Source organism: Coregonus lavaretus, assembly GCF_964263955.1.
Source record: "Coregonus lavaretus genome assembly, contig: HAP1_SCAFFOLD_7819, whole genome shotgun sequence".
Lineage (NCBI taxonomy): Eukaryota > Metazoa > Chordata > Actinopteri > Salmoniformes > Salmonidae > Coregonus > Coregonus lavaretus.
The window spans coordinates 1-20,000 of record NW_028166918.1 but is presented as its reverse complement, the minus strand read 5'-3'; the positions used below and the strand labels follow the sequence as shown (position 1 = coordinate 20,000).

The window sequence follows — 20,000 nt, the reverse complement described above, 5'->3', positions numbered from 1 at the left end:
TCGAAGGGCAGGATGTGTAGGTAATCCTTTATAAAGCAGCTTTTTTGAAAGATATCACGAAGAACTTCACAAATGTTGCTAAGGCTCTCCACTTTCTGGAGGACCGAGTTTTGAAATCAGTGGAATGCCCGGTGGAAGCAGAGTATGATAGCTAAGGAGATGGAGAAAATTCAGGTGTTTGATTACAAATGCAGAGGGAGCTGAAAAGAGAACACACAGAAGGCTGTTGTATAAAACACCTGACTCCGGATTACATCTTCAAACTAAGGGCAACCATGGCATCTGTGACAGAGTGGGAGGAGCGTTCATCCATGCACACGGGTAAGAGAGTCTAGCTAGCTATATTTTGAGATAGTATACGTTTCTAATCTTGTCAGAAAGTCATTTTCATTGCAAGTTAAAGCGTACTGTTAGCTAGCTAGCGTTACGTGTATGATCTGTGCAGTAATGTTATTCGTATCTCAGAGCCATTCGCATTGCTAGTTATAGGCTAATGTTAGCTAGCTAGCTAACATTGAACCTAGCTAGTTAGTTAGCTTTAGCTACCTGTAGATTCATGCAAGGTAGTAATGGTATGAGTTGGGATTATGGTTAATTGTTTAGCTAGCTAGCTACATGTATAAACAAAAGACTCCACTATGCAAGTAACCTTTTCACTGTACTGTTTACACCTTCTAACAAGCTAGAAACGAACCAAAAACATTGTTTAGAAAGTTGCTTTTAGTTGCCTGGTTTGCTAGATTGACATACAGTGCTGCTTGAAAGCATGTGAACCCTACTGGGCTGGTCATTATCTTGCTATAAAATCCTTATCTAAACCCCAATTCATAATAAAGACATTGCAAGTAAATGACAGAAACAAAAAAATATGATATATTTTCATAGTTTATTTAACAAAAGTGGTTTATTTAACAGAAACTTAGATTTGATATGTGAAAAAATATGTGACGTCCTTCAGTCAATAGCTTGTGGCACATCCATTAGCAGCGATAATTTGGACTAAACGTGTCCTATAGCCAGTAATCAGTCTCTGACATCTGTTTAGAGATTTTTGCCCACTCCTCCTTACAGAACTCAGCCAATTGAGTGAGGTTTGAGGGGTGTCTGGCATGAACTGCCCGCTTCAGGTCCTGCCACAGCATCTCGATTGGATTTAGGTCAGGACTTTGACTTGGCCAATCCAAAACACAAATCTTCTTTCTCCTGAGCCATTCTTTGGTAGATTTGCTTGAATGCTTTGGGTCGTTGTCTTGTTTGAAGAGCCATTTTCGGCCCAGCTTTAGCTCCTTGACTGATAGCCTGACGTTCTGTTCAAGAATCTCCCGGTATACCTCAGAATTCAGTCGTCATGGTTCCTTTAATGATGTGGAGTCGTCCAGGTCCAGAGGAGGAAAATCAGCCCCAGATCTTGACATTCCCACCATAAGGTTATTTTGGTGGTAGGCATTGTTGGGGTTTTGCCAAACATAGCAGTGTTGATTGTGACCAAAAAAGTCAATTTTGGACTCATCGGTCCAGAGAATGGACTTCCAGAAACCTTCAGGTTTGTCCAGGTGGTCTCTGGCAAAGTTCAGACGGGCATTTTGGACTCATCGGTCCGACTTCCAGAAACCTTCAGGTTTGTCCAGGTGGTCTGTGGCAAAGTTCAGACGGGCAGTTTGGTTCTTTTTTGACAGCAGAGGCTTCTTCCTAGCAACCCTCCCATGAATGGCATTTCCATTCAGTGTTCTTCTTATTGTTGAAGCATGAACAGTTATCTGAGATGCAGCAAAGGGAGGTCTGCAAATCTCTAGATGTTATGTTTAGGTTGGCTTTTACCTGATTTATTATTGTTCTTGTGGCTCTTCGGGATATTTTGGAAGGGGCGTCCACTTCTAGGCCGAGTTGCTGTCATGTTAAATGCTCTCCGTTTGTAAATGATTTGCCTCACAGTGGACTTGATGGAGCTCAAATCTTTTTTGAGATGATTTTATAGCCTTCCCCCAGACTGATGTCCTCTCACTACCGTCGTCCTGATGTCCTCTCACTACCCTCGTCCTGATGTCCTCTGAGATCCCCAGACTGATGTGCTCTCACTACCCTCGTCCTGATGTCCTCTGAGATCTCCTCTCCTCTCGGCATGGTGTGGCTTTGCATTCACCTGGATGGGTAACACCAAACTGACCAGGTTTCTTATCTCTATTTATCAGAGTCCCGCCCCAAACTCTTTCCTAACGATCTCTCCTTTGATTGGTTCATTTCGTAGCTAATTATTTACCCAGCTGATTCTAACTTCCCTACTTGATTCAACCAATGCAACTTGGGGTTCACTTATTTCTGCACCGGCACAAAGTGTTTCTACTACACGCATGATTTCCTCTACACCAACGTATGGTATTGGTATATATAAACCTGTTATGATTTCCTCTACACCAACATATGGTATTGGTATATATAAACCTGTTATGATTTCCTCTACACCAACATATGGTATTGGTATATATAAACCTGTTATGATTTCCTCTACACCAACGTATGGTATTGGTATATATAAACCTGTTATGATTTCCTCTACACCAACATATGGTATTGGTATATATAAACCTGTTATGATTTCCTCTACACCAACGTATGGTATTGGTATATATAAACCTGTTATGATTTCCTCTACACCAACATATGGTATTGGTATATATAAACCTGTTATGATTTCCTCTACACCAACATATGGTATTGGTATATATAAACCTGTTATGATTTCCTCTACACCAACATATGGTATTGGTATATATAAACCTGTTATGATTTCCTCTACACCAACGTATGGTATTGGTATATATAAACCTGTTATGATTTCCTCTACACCAACATATGGTATTGGTATATATAAACCTGTTATGATTTCCTCTACACCAACATATGGTATTGGTATATATAAACCTGTTATGATTTCCTCTACACCAACATATGGTATTGGTATATATAAACCTGTTATGATTTCCTCTACACCAACGTATGGTATTGGTATATATAAACCTGTTATGATTTCCTCTACACCAACATATGGTATTGGTATATATAAACCTGTTATGATTTCCTCTACACCAACGTATGGTATTGGTATATATAAACCTGTTATGATTTCCTCTACACCAACATATGGTATTGGTATATATAAACCTGTTATGATTTCCTCTACACCAACGTATGGTATTGGTATATATAAACCTGTTATGATTTCCTCTACACCAACATATGGTATTGGTATATATAAACCTGTTATGATTTCCTCTACACCAACATATGGTATTGGTATATATAAACCTGTTATGATTTCCTCTACACCAACATATGGTATTGGTATATATAAACCTGTTATGATTTCCTCTACACCAACGTATGGTATTGGTATATATAAACCTGTTATGATTTCCTCTACACCAACATATGGTATTGGTATATATAAACCTGTTATGATTTCCTCTACACCAACATATGGTATTGGTATATATAAACCTGTTATGATTTCCTCTACACCAACATATGGTATTGGTATATATAAACCTGTTATGATTTCCTCTACACCAACGTATGGTATTGGTATATATAAACCTGTTATGATTTCCTCTACACCAACATATGGTATTGGTAAATATAAACCTGTTATGATTTCCTCTACACCAACATATGGTATTGGTATATATAAACCTGTTATGATTTCCTCTACACCAACGTATGGTATTGGTATATATAAACCTGTTATGATTTCCTCTACACCAACATATGGTATTGGTATATATAAACCTGTTATGATTTCCTCTACACCAACATATGGTATTGGTATATATAAACCTGTTATGATTTCCTCTACACCAACGTATGGTATTGGTATATATAAACCTGTTATGATTTCCTCTACACCAACGTATGGTATTGGTATATATAAACCTGTTATGATTTCCTCTACACCAACGTATGGTATTGGTATATATAAACCTGTTATGATTTCCTCTACACCAACGTATGGTATTGGTATATATAAACCTGTTATGATTTCCTCTACACCAACATATGGTATTGGTATATATAAACCTGTTATGATTTCCTCTACACCAACATATGGTATTGGTATATATAAACCTGTTATGATTTCCTCTACACCAACGTATGGTATTGGTATATATAAACCTGTTATGATTTCCTCTACACCAACATATGGTATTGGTATATATAAACCTGTTATGATTTCCTCTACACCAACATATGGTATTGGTATATATAAACCTGTTATGATTTCCTCTACACCAACATATGGTATTGGTATATATAAACCTGTTATGATTTCCTCTACACCAACATATGGTATTGGTATATATAAACCTGTTATGATTTCCTCTACACCAACATATGGTATTGGTATATATAAACCTGTTATGATTTCCTCTACACCAACATATGGTATTGGTATATATAAACCTGTTATGATTTCCTCTACACCAACGTATGGTATTGGTATTTATAAACCTGTTATGATTTCCTCTACACCAACATATGGTATTGGTATATATAAACCTGTTATGATTTCCTCTACACCAACGTATGGTATTGGTATATATAAACCTGTTATGATTTCCTCTACACCAACATATGGTATTGGTATATATAAACCTGTTATGATTTCCTCTACACCAACATATGGTAAAAAACTGAAAAAAATCTGTAATTGCACAAGGGGTTCACATACTTTCAAGCAGCACTGTATACTAAATTCATTTTTTAAACGGATGGGTTTACAGGTGTTAAAATGCACCAGTTATGCTATTGACATGAAGCCTGTCGTTTTTTTTGTGTTCATACTTTTTCAACGAGAAGTTTGATGTCGGACGACAACTGAATGTTCACGACAGTCACTGCGACAACTGTCTACAGACGTAGTATATAAACCAGTCTTTGGTTGTGCACTACCGTAGTCCTCACATTGTTTAGCACATGGCCTCGCCGTGTGAATCCTTAAAGAGATGGGGCCGGTCACACATACACACCTAATAAACGCATGGACGCAGGCACAGACACACAGCCCTTCTCTCTCTAGTAGGAACCCTACGCCTCACAGACACACAGCCCTTCTCTCTCTAGAAGGAACCCTACGCCTCACAGACACACAGCCCTTCTCTCTCTAGAAGGAACCCTACGCCTCACAGACACACAGCCCTTCTCTCTCCAGAAGGAACCCTACGCCTCACAGACACACAGCCCTTCTCTCTCTAGAAGGAACCCTACGCCTCACAGACACACAGCCCTTCTCTCTCTAGAAGGAACCCTACGCCTCACAGACACACAGCCCTTCTCTCTCTAGAAGGAACCCTACGCCTCACAGACACACAGCCCTTCTCTCTCTAGAAGGAACCCTACGCCTCACAGACACACAGCCCTTCTCTCTCCAGAAGGAACCCTACGCCTCACAGACACACAGCCCTTCTCTCTCTAGAAGGAACCCTACGCCTCACAGACACACAGCCCTTCTCTCTCTAGAAGGAACCCTACGCCTCACAGACACACAGCCCTTCTCTCTCCAGAAGGAACCCTACGCCTCACAGACACACAGCCCTTCTCTCTCTAGAAGGAACCCTACGCCTCACAGACACACAGCCCTTCTCTCTCCAGAAGGAACCCTACGCCTCACAGACACACAGCCCTTCTCTCTCTAGAAGGAACCCTACGCCTCACAGACACACAGCCCTTCTCTCTCTAGAAGGAACCCTACGCCTCACAGACACACAGCCCTTCTCTCTCTAGAAGGAACCCTACGCCTCACAGACACACAGCCCTTCTCTCTCTAGAAGGAACCCTACGCCTCACAGACACACAGCCCTTCTCTCTCTAGAAGGAACCCTACGCCTCACAGACACACAGCCCTTCTCTCTCCAGAAGGAACCCTACGCCTCACAGACACACAGCCCTTCTCTCTCTAGAAGGAACCCTACGCCTCACAGACACACAGCCCTTCTCTCTCTAGAAGGAACCCTACGCCTCACAGACACACAGCCCTTCTCTCTCTAGAAGGAACCCTACGCCTCACAGACACACAGCCCTTCTCTCTCTAGAAGGAACCCTACGCCTCACAGACACACAGCCCTTCTCTCTCTAGAAGGAACCCTACGCCTCACAGACACACAGCCCTTCTCTCTCCAGAAGGAACCCTACGCCTCACAGACACACAGCCCTTCTCTCTCTAGAAGGAACCCTACGCCTCACAGACACACAGCCCTTCTCTCTCTAGAAGGAACCCTACGCCTCACAGACACACAGCCCTTCTCTCTCTAGAAGGAACCCTACGCCTCACAGACACACAGCCCTTCTCTCTCTAGAAGGAACCCTACGCCTCACAGACACACAGCCCTTCTCTCTCTAGAAGGAACCCTACGCCTCACAGACACACAGCCCTTCTCTCTCCAGAAGGACCCCTACGCCTCACAGACACACAGCCCTTCTCTCTCCAGAAGGAACCCTACGCCTCACAGACACACAGCCCTTCTCTCTCTAGAAGGAACCCTACGCCTCACAGACACACAGCCCTTCTCTCTCTAGAAGGAACCCTACGCCTCACAGACACACAGCCCTTCTCTCTCTAGAAGGAACCCTACGCCTCACAGACACACAGCCCTTCTCTCTCTAGAAGGAACCCTACGCCTCACAGACACACAGCCCTTCTCTCTCTAGAAGGACCCCTACGCCTCACAGACACACAGCCCTTCTCTCTCTAGAAGGACCCCTACGCCTCACAGACACACAGCCCTTCTCTCTCTAGAAGGAACCCTACGCCTCACAGACACACAGCCCTTCTCTCTCTAGAAGGAACCCTACGCCTCACAGACACACAGCCCTTCTCTCTCTAGAAGGAACCCTACGCCTCACAGACACACAGCCCTTCTCTCTCTAGAAGGAACCCTACGCCTCACAGACACACAGCCCTTCTCTCTCTAGAAGGAACCCTACGCCTCACAGACACACAGCCCTTCTCTCTCTAGAAGGAACCCTACGCCTCACAGACACACAGCCCTTCTCTCTCTAGAAGGAACCCTACGCCTCACAGACACACAGCCCTTCTCTCTCTAGAAGGACCCCTACGCCTCACAGACACACAGCCCTTCTCTCTCCAGAAGGAACCCTACGCCTCACAGACACACAGCCCTTCTCTCTCTAGAAGGAACCCTACGCCTCACAGACACACAGCCCTTCTCTCTCTAGAAGGAACCCTACGCCTCACAGACACACAGCCCTTCTCTCTCTAGAAGGAACCCTACGCCTCACAGACACACAGCCCTTCTCTCTCCAGAAGGAACCCTACGCCTCACAGACACACAGCCCTTCTCTCTCTAGAAGGAACCCTACGCCTCACAGACACACAGCCCTTCTCTCTCTAGAAGGAACCCTACGCCTCACAGACACACAGCCCTTCTCTCTCTAGAAGGAACCCTACGCCTCACAGACACACAGCCCTTCTCTCTCTAGAAGGAACCCTACGCCTCACAGACACACAGCCCTTCTCTCTCTAGAAGGAACCCTACGCCTCACAGACACACAGCCCTTCTCTCTCTAGAAGGAACCCTACGCCTCACAGACACACAGCCCTTCTCTCTCTAGAAGGAACCCTACGCCTCACAGACACACAGCCCTTCTCTCTCTAGAAGGAACCCTACGCCTCACAGACACACAGCCCTTCTCTCTCTAGAAGGAACCCTACGCCTCACAGACACACAGCCCTTCTCTCTCTAGAAGGAACCCTACGCCTCACAGACACACAGCCCTTCTCTCTCTAGAAGGAACCCTACGCCTCACAGACACACAGCCCTTCTCTCTCTAGAAGGAACCGTACGCCTCACAGACACACAGCCCTTCTCTCTCCAGAAGGAACCCTACGCCTCACAAACACACACAGGTGTGCGCACACACACACACACAAACACACTTGAGGTTTATTTATACTCAAGATTACAGCTCCTAATCTGTAATTTGTCAACCAATCAGAGATCAGGAGACATGCTCGCATCACCACCCCTACTCCAAGACCAGGAAGGAACTCCAAACCAACGAGACTAACCTCAAAACAACCACACATCAACCATACAACCTACAACCTCAAAACAACCACACATCAACCATACACTGTAACAACCTACAACCTCAAAACAACCACACATCAACCAAACACTGTAACAACCTACAACCTCAAAACAACCACACATCAACCAAACACTGTAACAACCTACAACCTCAAAACAACCACACATCAACCAAACACTGTAACAACCTACAACCTCAAAACAACCACACATCAACCATACAACCTACAACCTCAAAACAACCACACATCAACCATACACTGTAACAACCTACAACCTCAAAACAACCACACATCAACCAAACACTGTAACTCCAGCCCCAAGCCGATTCAATCTGGCCCTGCGGGGGGTCTCTCTGGATAAGATAATCTGCTAAATGACTAAAACAAAATTGAAACTTGTGTAAATATTATAATGGACAGATGTTTGTAGTCTCTTCACTCTGTCCAGCCTGCTAAAAGTCATCGAATCAATTTGAAGTGCGGCTCTCCGGACCTCGGTGAAGACCGAATGCGGCCCACAGGGAACATTTGTTTGAAACCCCTGACCTACAGCCACAAAACAACCACATAACAACCACACAACAACCTACAGCCACACAACAACCACAAGAACAACACAACAACAACAACAAAACAACCACACAACAACATACTGCCACACAACAACCACATAACAACCACATAACAACCACACAACAACCTACAGCCACAAAACAACCACATAACAACATACTGCCACACAACAACCACATAACAACCACACAACAACCTACAGCCATAAAACAACCACATAACAACATACTGCCACACAACAACCACATAACAACCACATAACAACCACACAACAACCTACAACCACACAACAACCACACAACAACCTACAGCCACACAACAACCACAAGAACAACACAACAACAACAACAAAACAACCACAAGACAACCACACAACAACCTACAGCGTGTGTGTGTGTGTGTGTGTGTGTGTGTGTGTGTGTGTGTGTGTGTGTGTGTGTGTGTGTGTGTGTGTGTGTGTGTGTGTGTGTGTGTGTGTGTGTGTGTGTGTGTGTGTGTGTAACTTTAAATGGCAGGATGTCAGACTCATTTCCACTTCTCATCTAGTAGAATTCGCTGCACACTGAAGATCCTCTTTTCAGACTCACGTGTGTTTGACAACAGCTGATAAGGTGCAGTGTAATGTGTTGTTTTACAGGGTCAGCCATAGTAGTATGATAGGTCCAGTGTAATGTGTTGTTTTACAGGGTCAGCCATAGTAGTATGATAGGTCCAGTGTAATGTGTTGTTTTACAGGGTCAGCCATAGTAGTATGATAGGTCCAGTGTAATGTGTTGTTTTACAGGGTCAGCCATAGTAGTATGATAGGTGCAGTGTAATGTGTTGTTTTACAGGGTCAGCCATAGTAGTATGATAGGTCCAGTGTAATGTGTTGTTCTACAGGGTCAGCCATAGTAGTATGATAGGTCCAGTGTAATGTGTTGTTTTACAGGGTCAGCCATAGTAGTATGATAGGTCCAGTGTAATGTGTTGTTCTACAGGGTCAGCCATAGTAGTATGATAGGTCCAGTGTAATGTGTTGTTTTACAGGGTCAGCCATAGTAGTATGATAGGTGCAGTGTAATGTGTTGTTCTACAGGGTCAGCCATAGTAGTATGATAGGTGCAGTGTAATGTGTTGTTTTACAGGGTCAGCCATAGTAGTATGATAGGTGCAGTGTAATGTGTTGTTTTACAGGGTCAGCCATAGTAGTATGATAGGTGCAGTGTAATGTGTTGTTCTACAGGGTCAGCCATAGTAGTATGATAGGTCCAGTGTAATGTGTTGTTCTACAGGGTCAGCCATAGTAGTATGATAGGTGCAGTGTAATGTGTTGTTTTACAGGGTCAGCCATAGTAGTATGATAGGTCCAGTGTAATGTGTTGTTTTACAGGGTCAGCCATAGTAGTATGATAGGTCTAGTGTAATTTGTTGTTTTACAGGGTCAGCCATAGTAGTATGATAGGTGCAGTGTAATGTGTTGTTTTACAGGGTCAGCCATAGTAGTATGATAGGTCCAGTGTAATGTGTTGTTTTACAGGGTCAGCCATAGTAGTATGATAGGTCCAGTGTAATGTGTTGTTTTACAGGGTCAGCCATAGTAGTATGATAGGTCCAGTGTGTTGTTCTACAGGGTCAGCCATAGTAGTATGATAGGTCCAGTGTAATGTGTTGTTTTACAGGGTCAGCCATAGTAGTATGATAGGTCCAGTGTGTTGTTCTACAGGGTCAGCCATAGTAGTATGATAGGTCCAGTATAATGTGTTGTTCTACAGGGTCAGCCATAGTAGTATGATAGGTGCAGTGTAATGTGTTGTTCTACAGGGTCAGCCATAGTAGTAAGATAGGTCCAGTGTAATGTGTTGTTCTACAGGGTCAGCCATAGTAGTATGATAGGTCCAGTGTAATGTGTTGTTTTACAGGGTCAGCCATAGTAGTATGATAGGTGCAGTGTAATGTGTTGTTCCACAGGGTCAGCCATAGTAGTATGATAGGTCCAGTGTAATGTGTTGTTATACAGGGTCAGCCATAGTAGTATGATAGGTCCAGTGTAATGTGTTGTTCTACAGGGTCAGTCATAGTAGTATGATAGGTCCATAGGGTCAGCCATAGTAGTATGGTAGGTCCAGTGTAATGTGTTGTTTTACAGGGTCAGCCATAGTAGTATGATAGGTCCAGTGTAATGTGTTGTTTTACAGGGTCAGCCATAGTAGTATGACAGGTCCAGTGTGTTGTTTTACAGGGTCAGTCATAGTAGTATGACAGGTCCAGTGTAATGTGTTGTTTTACAGGGTCAGCCATAGTAGTATGATAGGTCCAGTGTAATGTGTTGTTATACAGGGTCAGCCATAGTAGTATGATAGGTCCAGTGTAATGTGTTGTTCTACAGGGTCAGTCATAGTAGTATGATAGGTCCATAGGGTCAGCCATAGTAGTATGGTAGGTCCAGTGTAATGTGTTGTTTTACAGGGTCAGCCATAGTAGTATGATAGGTCCAGTGTAATGTGTTGTTTTATAGGGTCAGCCATAGTAGTATGATAGGTCCAGTGTAATGTGTTGTTATACAGGGTCAGCCATAGTAGTATGATAGGTCCAGTGTAATGTGTTGTTCTACAGGGTCAGTCATAGTAGTATGAGCTACATGTAGTGTAGTGTAGTGTTGAGTAAAGCTTAACCATGTATTAGATCGTAGGTAGGTAGTTAGCTGTAGTTAGGTATTGTATTTATTGTAGGTTAGTATTATTGTTGTTATTGTAGCTTTCCGTGGGTAATTTGTGGGTTAGTTTCGAGGCATGAGGCTAGCTAGCTAGCGGGTAGCTATTGGTAACGATTAGCAACGCTGGAGAGCTGGTTCCAACGGTAATGTACTCCTACCCAACGTTTAACTTTTGCTTAACCATGTATTAGATCGTAGGTAGGTAGCTAGCTGTAGTTAGGTATTGAATTTATTGTAGGTTAGTATTGTGGTTGTAGTAGCTTTCCATAGGTAATTGTGGACTAGTATCGAGGCACGAGGCTAGCTAGCTAGCGGGTAGCTATTGGTAACGATTAGCAACGCTGGAGAGCTGGTTCCAACGTTTAATTATTATTATTATTATTATTATTATTTTTTTTTTTTGCTGCGTTGTGAAGGGAACTCGACACGGACTTGAATTGTCTGTTTGGTGTGCTGACACACTCTTGGCAGTTTGTTGTGGCCAGGTGTTGATGCTAAGTTGTGTGTTAATGGATGCTAGCTTGCAGGTTGGCTACGGCGTCATAGCTAGGCTTCGTGGGTTGTTTTGGGTAGTTACTGTGTCTTGGCAGTGTCCTCGGCCGTGCCAGCTGTAGCACGAAGCTAGCTAGCTAGCCGTTCTTCAAACAGAGTCGACACAGTGGCCATTGCTAGCTACCCAACATGACCATTTGGCTGTACTGTAGTAGCTAACCACAATTTACTTGTCCTAGCTAGCCAACGTCTAATCATTGCTGCGTCATATAAGGAACTTGACACAGACACGAATGATCTGTTTAGTGTGATATCACAATATTGGTGGTTTGTTGTGACCAAGTGTTGGCGCTAAACGGTGTGTTATTGTTATTGGATGCTAGTCTGCTAGTTGGCTATGGAGTCATAGTAGGCTAGCTGAACAAAGTGGGTTGAGTCTACTCCTTTAAACATTGAACCGCTGTGGTTCACAACAATTCTGATTTCCAAAGGCGGAAGTTGGGAGAGTTTTTGTTCGGGTGGTTCAGTGAAACAATTTTAGTTTCCGAGCTAGAAGATTTGGTGAGGGAGGCCCTGCTCTCTCCACTCCCAGATGCTTAGCCCATTTCATTCCGATCTCCTCTGCATTTTTGTAGCCATTTGCTACAGCCTGTCAACTATGCCTCTGCCTATCCCTGTTCTCTCCTCTCTGCACAGGCTACACAAACGCACCACACCGCGTGGCTGCTGCCTCTCCAATTTGGTGGTCCCTGCACGCACCACCCACGTGGAGTTCCAGGTCGCAGGCAGCCTCTGGAACTGCCGTTCTGCTGCCAACAAAGCTGACTTCATCCCAGCCTATGCCAACCTCCAGTCCCTCGACTTCCTGGCGCTGACGGAAACATGGATCACCACTGAAAACACCGCTACTCCTACTGCTCTCTCCTCGTCTGACCATGTGTTCTCGCATACCCCGAGAGCATCTGGTCAGAGGGGTGGTGGTACAGGAATCCTCATCTCTCCCAAGTGGACATTCTCAATTTTTCCCCTAACCCATCTGTCTATCTCCTCATTTGAATTCCATGCTGTCACAGTCACTAGCCCATTTAAGCTTAATATCCTTGTCATCTATCGCCCTCCAGGTTCCCTTGGAGAGTTCATCAATGAGCTTGACGCCTTGATAAGTTCCTTCCCTGAGGATGGCTCACCCCTCACAGTTTTGGGGGATTTCAACCTCCCTATGTCCACATTTGACTCATTTCTCTCTGCCTCCTTCTTTCCACTCCTCTCCTCTTTTGACCTCACCCTCTCACCGTCCCCCCCTACTCACAAGGCAGGCAATACGCTTGACCTCATCTTCACTAGATGCTGCTCCTCTACTAATCTCACTGCAACTCCCCTCCAAGTCTCCGACCACTACTTTGTTTCCTTTTCTCTCTCACTCTCCTCCCACACTACTCACTCTGCCCCTACACAGATGGTAATGCGCCGCCGCAACCTTCGCTCTCTCTCTCCCACTACTCTCTCCTCTTCCATCCTATCATCTCTTCCCTCTGCTCAATCCTTCTCCCTCCAATCTCCTGATTCTGCCTCCTCAACCCTCCTCTCCTCCCTTTCTGCATCCTTTGACTCTCTGTGTCCCCTATCCTCACGGCCGGCTCGGTCCTCCCCTCCAGCTCCGTGGCTTGATGACTCATTGCGAGCTCACAGAACAGAGCTCCGGGCAGCGGAGCGGAAATGGAAGAAAACTAAATTCCCTGCCGACCTGGCATCTTTTCACTCCCTCCTCTCTACATTTTCTTCATCTGTTTCTGCTGCTAAGGCCACCTTCTACCACTCTAAATTCCAAGAATCTGCCTCTAACCCTAGGAAGCTCTTTGCCACATTTTCCTCCCTCCTGAATCCTCCCCCCCCCCTCCCCCCCTCCTCTCTCTCTGTGGATGACTTCGTCAACCACTTTGAAAAGAAGGTTGACGACATCCGATCCTTGTTTGTTAAGCCTAATGACACTGCTGGTCCTGCTCACACTGCCCTACCCTATGCTTTGACTTCTTTCTCCCCTCTCTCTCCAGATAAGATCCTGCGACTTGTGACTGCAGGCCGCCCAACAACCTGCCCGCTTGACCCCATCCCCTCCTCCCTTCTCCAGACCATCTCCGGTGACCTTCTCCCCCTACCTCACCTCGCTGATCAACTCATCCTTGACCGCTGGCCATGTCCCTTCCGTCTTCAAGAGAGCGAGAGTTACTCCCCTTCTCAAAAAACCAACACTCGACCCCACTGATGTCAACAACTACAGACCAGTATCCCTTCTTTCTTTTCTTTCCAAAACTATTGAGCGTGCCGTCTTTAGCCAACTCTCTTGCTATCTCTCTCAGAATGACCTTCTTGATCCAAACCAATCAGGTTTCAGGACTGGTCATTCAACTGAGACTGCTCTTCTCTGTGTCACAGAGACTCTCCGCACTGCTAAAGCTAACTCTCTCTCCTCTGCTCTTGTCCTTCTAGATCTGTCTGCTGCCTTTGATACTGTCAACCATCAGATCCTCCTCTCCACCCTCTCCGAAATGGGCATCTCCGGCGCGGCTCACTCCTGGATTGCGTCCTACCTGACCGGTCGCTCCTACCAAGTGGCGTGGCGGGAAGCTGTCTCCGCACCACGTGCTCTCACCACTGGTGTCCCCCAGGGATCGGTTTTGGGCCCTCTCCTTTTCTCCCTATACACCAAGTCACTTGGCTCTGTCATATCCTCACATGGCCTTTCCTATCATTGCTACGCTGACGATACACAACTAATCTTCTCCTTTCCCCCTTCTGATCACCAGGTGGCGAATCGCATCTCTGCATGTCTGGCAGACATATCAGTATGGATGACGGATCACCACCTCAAGCTGAACCCTGGCAAGACGGAGCTGCTCTTCCTCCCCGGGAAGGACTGCCCGTTCCATGATCTCGCCATCACGGTAGACAACTCCGCTGTGTCCTCCTCCCAGAGTGCGAAGAGCCTAGGCGTGACCCTGGACAACACCCTGTCGTTCTCCGCCAACATCAAGGCGGTGACCCGCTCCTGCAGGTTCATGCTCTACAACATTCGGAGAGTGCGACCCTGCCTTACACAGGAAGCGGCGCAGGTCCTGGTCCAGGCACTTGTCATCTCCCGTCTGGACTACTGCAACTCGCTGTTGGCTGGGCTCCCTGCCTGTGCCATTAAACCCCTACAACTCATCCAGAATGCCGCAGCCCGTCTGGTGTTCAACCTTCCCAAGTTCTCTCACGTCACCCCCCTCCTCCGCACACTCCACTGGCTTCCAATTGAAGCTCGCATCCGCTACAAGACCATGGTGCTTGCCTTTGGAGCAGTGAGGGGAACGGCACCCCTGTACCTTCAGGCTCTGATCAGTCCCTACACCCAAACGAGGACATTGCGTTCATCCACCTCTGGCCTGCTGGCTCCCCTTCCTCTGCGGAAGCACAGCTCCCCCTCAGCCCAGTCAAAACTGTTCGCTGCTCTGGCACCCCAATGGTGGAACAAGCTCCCTCACGACGCCAGGACAGCGGAGTCACTCACCACCTTCCGGAGACATTTGAAACCCCACCTCTTTAAGGAATACCTGGGATAGGCTAAAGTATTCCTTCTAACCCCCCCCCCCCCCCCCCAAATTGTAAAGTGGTTATCCCACTGGCTATAGGGTGAACGCACCAATTTGTGAGTCGCTCTGGCTAAGAGCGTCTGCTAAATGACGTTAATGTGCCCTTGAGCAAGGCACTTAACCCTAATTGCTCCTGTAAGTCGCTCTGGTTAAGAGCGTCTGCTAAATGACTAAAATGTAAATGTAAATGTAATGATAGGTCCATAGGGTCAGCCATAGTAGTATGGTAGGTCCAGTGTAATGTGTTGTTTTACAGGGTCAGCCATGGTAGTATGATAGGTCCAGTGTAATGTGTTGTTTTACAGGGTCAGCCAAAGTAGTATGATAGGTCCAGTGTAATGTGTTGTTTTACAGGGTCAGCCATAGTATTATGATAGGTGCAGTGTAATGGTTGTTTTACAGGGTCAGCCATAGTAGTATGATAGGTCCAGTGTAATGTGTTGTTTTACAGGGTCAGCCATAGTAGTATGATAGGTGCAGTGTAATGTGTTGTTTTACAGGGTCAGCCATAGTAGTATGATAGGTGCAGTGTAATGTGTTGTTTTACAGGGTCAGCCATAGTAGTATGATAGGTGCAGTGTAATGTGTTGTTCTACAGGGTCAGCCATAGTAGTATGATAGGTGCAGTGTAATGTGTTGTTTTACAGGGTCAGCCATAGTAGTATGATAGTCCAGTGTAATGTGTTGTTTTACAGGGTCAGCCATAGTAGTATGATAGGTGCAGTGTAATGTGTTGTTTTACAGGGTCAGCCATAGTAGTATGATAGGTGCAGTGTAATGTGTTGTTTTACAGGGTCAGCCATAGTAGTATGATAGGTGCAGTGTAATGTGTTGTTCTACAGGGTCAGCCATAGTAGTATGATAGGTGCAGTGTAATGTGTTGTTTTACAGGGTCAGCCATAGTAGTATGATAGGTCCAGTGTAATGTGTTGTTTTACAGGGTCAGCCATAGTAGTATGATAGGGTCCAGTGTAATGTGTTGTTTTACAGGGTCAGCCATAGTAGTATGATAGGTGCAGTGTAATGTGTTGTTTTACAGGGTCAGCCATAGTAGTATGATAGGTGCAGTGTAATGTGTTGTTTTACAGGGTCAGCCATAGTAGTATGATAGGTCCAGTGTAATGTGTTGTTTTACAGGGTCAGTCATAGTAGTATGATAGGTGCAGTGTAATGTGTTGTTTTATAGGGTCAGTCATAGTAGTATGATAGGTGCAGTGTAATGTGTTGTTTTACAGGTCAGCCATAGTAGTATGATAGGTCCAGTGTAATGTGTTGTTTTATAGGGTCAGCCATGTAGTATGATAGGTGCAGTGTAATGTGTTGTTTTATAGGGCCAGCCATAGTAGTATGATAGGTCCAGTGTAATGTGTTGTTTTATAGGGTCAGCCATAGTAGTATGATAGGTCCAGTGTAATGTGGTGTTTTACAGGGTCAGCCATAGTAGTATGATAGGTCCAGTGTAATGTGTTGTTTTACAGGGTCAGCCATAGTAGTATGATAGCTCCAGTGTAATGTGTTGTTTTATAGGGTCAGCCATAGTAGTATGATAGGTCCAGTGTAATGTGGTGTTTTACAGGGTCAGCCATAGTAGTATGAAGTGCAGTGTAATGTGTTGTTTTACAGGGTCAGCCATAGTAGTATGATAGGTCCAGTGTAATGTGTTGTTTTACAGGGTCAGCCATAGTAGTATGATAGGTCCAGTGTAATGTGTTGTTTTACAGGGTCAGCCATAGTAGTATGATAGGTCCAGTGTAATGTGTTGTTCTACAGGGTCAGCCATAGTAGTATGATAGGATGCAGTGTAATGTGTTTGTTTTATAGGGTCAGCCATAGTAGTATGATAGGTGCAGTGTAATGTGTTGTTCTACAGGGTCAGCCATAGTAGTATGATAGGTCCAGTGTAATGTGTTATTTTACAGGGTCAGCCATAGTAGTATGATAGGTCCAGTGTAATGTGTTGTTTTACAGGGTCAGCCATAGTAGTATGATAGGTGCAGTGTAATGTGTTGTTTTACAGGGTCAGCCATAGTAGTATGATAGGTCCAGTGTAATGTGTTGTTTTACAGGGTCAGCCATAGTAGTATGATAGGTGCAGTGTAATGTGTTGTTCTACAGGGTCAGCCTAGTAGTATGATAGGTCCAGTGTAATGTGTTGTTTTACAGGGTCAGCCATAGTAGTACAGCGCCCCCTGGAGCAAATTAGAGATAAGTGCCTTGCTCAAGGGCACATCGGCAGATTTTTCACTTTGTCAGCTTGGGTATTCGAACCAGCGACCTTCCGTTAACTGGCCCAACGCTGCAACCGTTAAGCTATCTGCCGTTAGTCCACAGTGCAGATGGAGGATCTTCATCTGATCACTCTTTTGTTGCTGAGAACTTTCTTGCATAGCAGGAAATGCTAACGTGTCGTGTATTTAAAGGTTTATAAAGGCTTCTAAAGTTTGTAATTTCCACTTTAAAATGTCAGACTTGATTTGCCCTAAGAAATTTTTTAGCAACCCCGACAAAAAATGACCATTAATTACCATCTACGTAATAATTCACATTTCCTGTTGCTGCAGGATTATTTTCCTGCTGTAGCTAACTGGCTCAAATTAACATCCTGCATCTGTACATAAGACAACACGTCTTGCATTTCAGAAATACTGCACAAACCCCTTAGCTAGATGGAAAACTGCTAAAACCTGCTCTGCAAAAACATCTCCATTTAGTAAGTAGCAGGCAAGACTGATTTCAGACACGGCTCTGTGGTGTGTGGGGGGGGGGGGGGAGCAGGAAGGAAAGGGAACCATTGTTGAGTGACCGTGTCGTCTCTTGCTGTGACCTGGTCATCAGGGAACCTTCTGTTCACTCACACACACAACACTCTCTCTCACACACACTCACTCACATTCTCTCTCTCTCTCTTCTCTCTCTCTCTCTCTCTCTCTCTCTCTCTCTCCCCTCTCTCTCTCTCTCTCTCTCTCTCTCTCTCTCTCTCTCTCTCTCTCTCTCTCTCTCTCTCTCTCTCTCTCTCTCTCTCTCTCTCTCTCTCTCTCCTCTCTCTCTCTCTCTCTCTCTCTCTCTCTCCTCTCTCTCTCTCTCTCTCTCTCTCTCTCTCTCTCACACACACACACTCACTCACACTCTCTCTCTCTCTCTCTCTCTCTCTCTCTCTCTCTCTCTCTGTCTCTGTCTCTCTCTCTCTCTCTCTCTCTCTCTCTCTCTCTCTCTCTCTCTCTCTCTCTCTCTCTCTCTCTCTCTCTCTCTCGCTCTCTCCACACACACAAAATGAGAAAGTGAGTGGGACAATGGGCCAATACCTAACACCATCCTACTATCTCTTCCTCCCTCCTTCACATCCCTCCCCTCTTCCTCTCTCCCCTTTCCTCACCCACAGGGTCTGTATGTGAAGACTGTAACTCTCCCCCCTCTCTCCCCCCTTCCTCACCCACAGGGTCTGTATGTGAAGACTGTAACTCTCCCCCCTCTCTCCCCCTCCTCACCCACAGGGTCTGTATGTGAAGACTGTAACTCTCCCCCTCTCTCCCCCCTCCTCACCCACAGGGTCTGTATGTGAAGACTGTAACTCTCCCCCTCTCTCCCCCCCTCCTCACCCACAGGGTCTGTATGTGAAGACTGTAACTCTCCCCCCTCTCTACCCCCTCCTCACCCACAGGGTCTGTATGTGAAGACTGTAACTCTCCCCCCTCTCTCCCCCCTCTCTCCCCCCTCCTCACCCCAGGTCTGTATGTGAAGACTGTAACTCTCCCCCCTCTCTCCCCCCTCCTCACCCACAGGGTCTGTATGTGAAGACTGTAACTCTCCCCCTCTCTCCCCCCTTCCTCACCCACAGGGTCTGTATGTGAAGACTGTAACTCTCCCCCCTCTTCTCCCCCTCCTCACCCACAGGGTCTGTATGTGAAGACTGTAACTCTCCCCCCTCTCTCCCCCCTCCTCACCCACAGGGTCTGTATGTGAAGACTGTAACTCTCCCCCCTCTCTCCCCCCCCCTCACCCACAGGGTCTGTAAGTGAAGACGATGTAGCTCTCCTCTTCAGTTTTCTCTATGAAGGTAACACAGGTCAGTTTCTCCCAGTGACGCATCGCCTGCTTGAACATCGCTCTTTGACTGCCTGAAACACACATATACACACTAAATATATACACACTGTTATATGCACACATTAAATATATACACACTGTTATATACACACATACATATATACACACTGTTATATACACACATTAAATATATACACACTGTTATATACACACATTAATATATACACACTGTTTATACACACATTAAATATATACACACTGTTATATACACACACTAAATATATACACACTGTTATACACAACATTAAATATATACACACTGTTATATACACACATTACATATATACACACTGTTATATACACACATTAAATATATACACACTGTTATATACACACATTAAATATATACACGCTTTAATACACACATTAAATAATACACACTGTTATATACACAAATTACATA

At 45.2% G+C, this 20,000-nt stretch overlaps 1 protein-coding gene across 1 annotated transcript in view; it reads right to left on the bottom strand.

The window, feature by feature from the left end:
• The window catches only part of LOC311114090 (bone morphogenetic protein 1-like), a gene marked incomplete at both ends in the record, with an annotated part of 23,630 nt that extends 4,022 nt beyond the window's left edge, over positions 1–19,608 (bottom strand). The window contains one exon of the mRNA XM_084189372.1: positions 19,491–19,608. Coding sequence (XP_084045498.1) covers positions 19,491–19,608 — 118 coding nt within the window. The remainder of the gene's footprint in view (positions 1–19,490) is intronic.
• Positions 19,609–20,000: the final 392 nt, after the last annotated feature.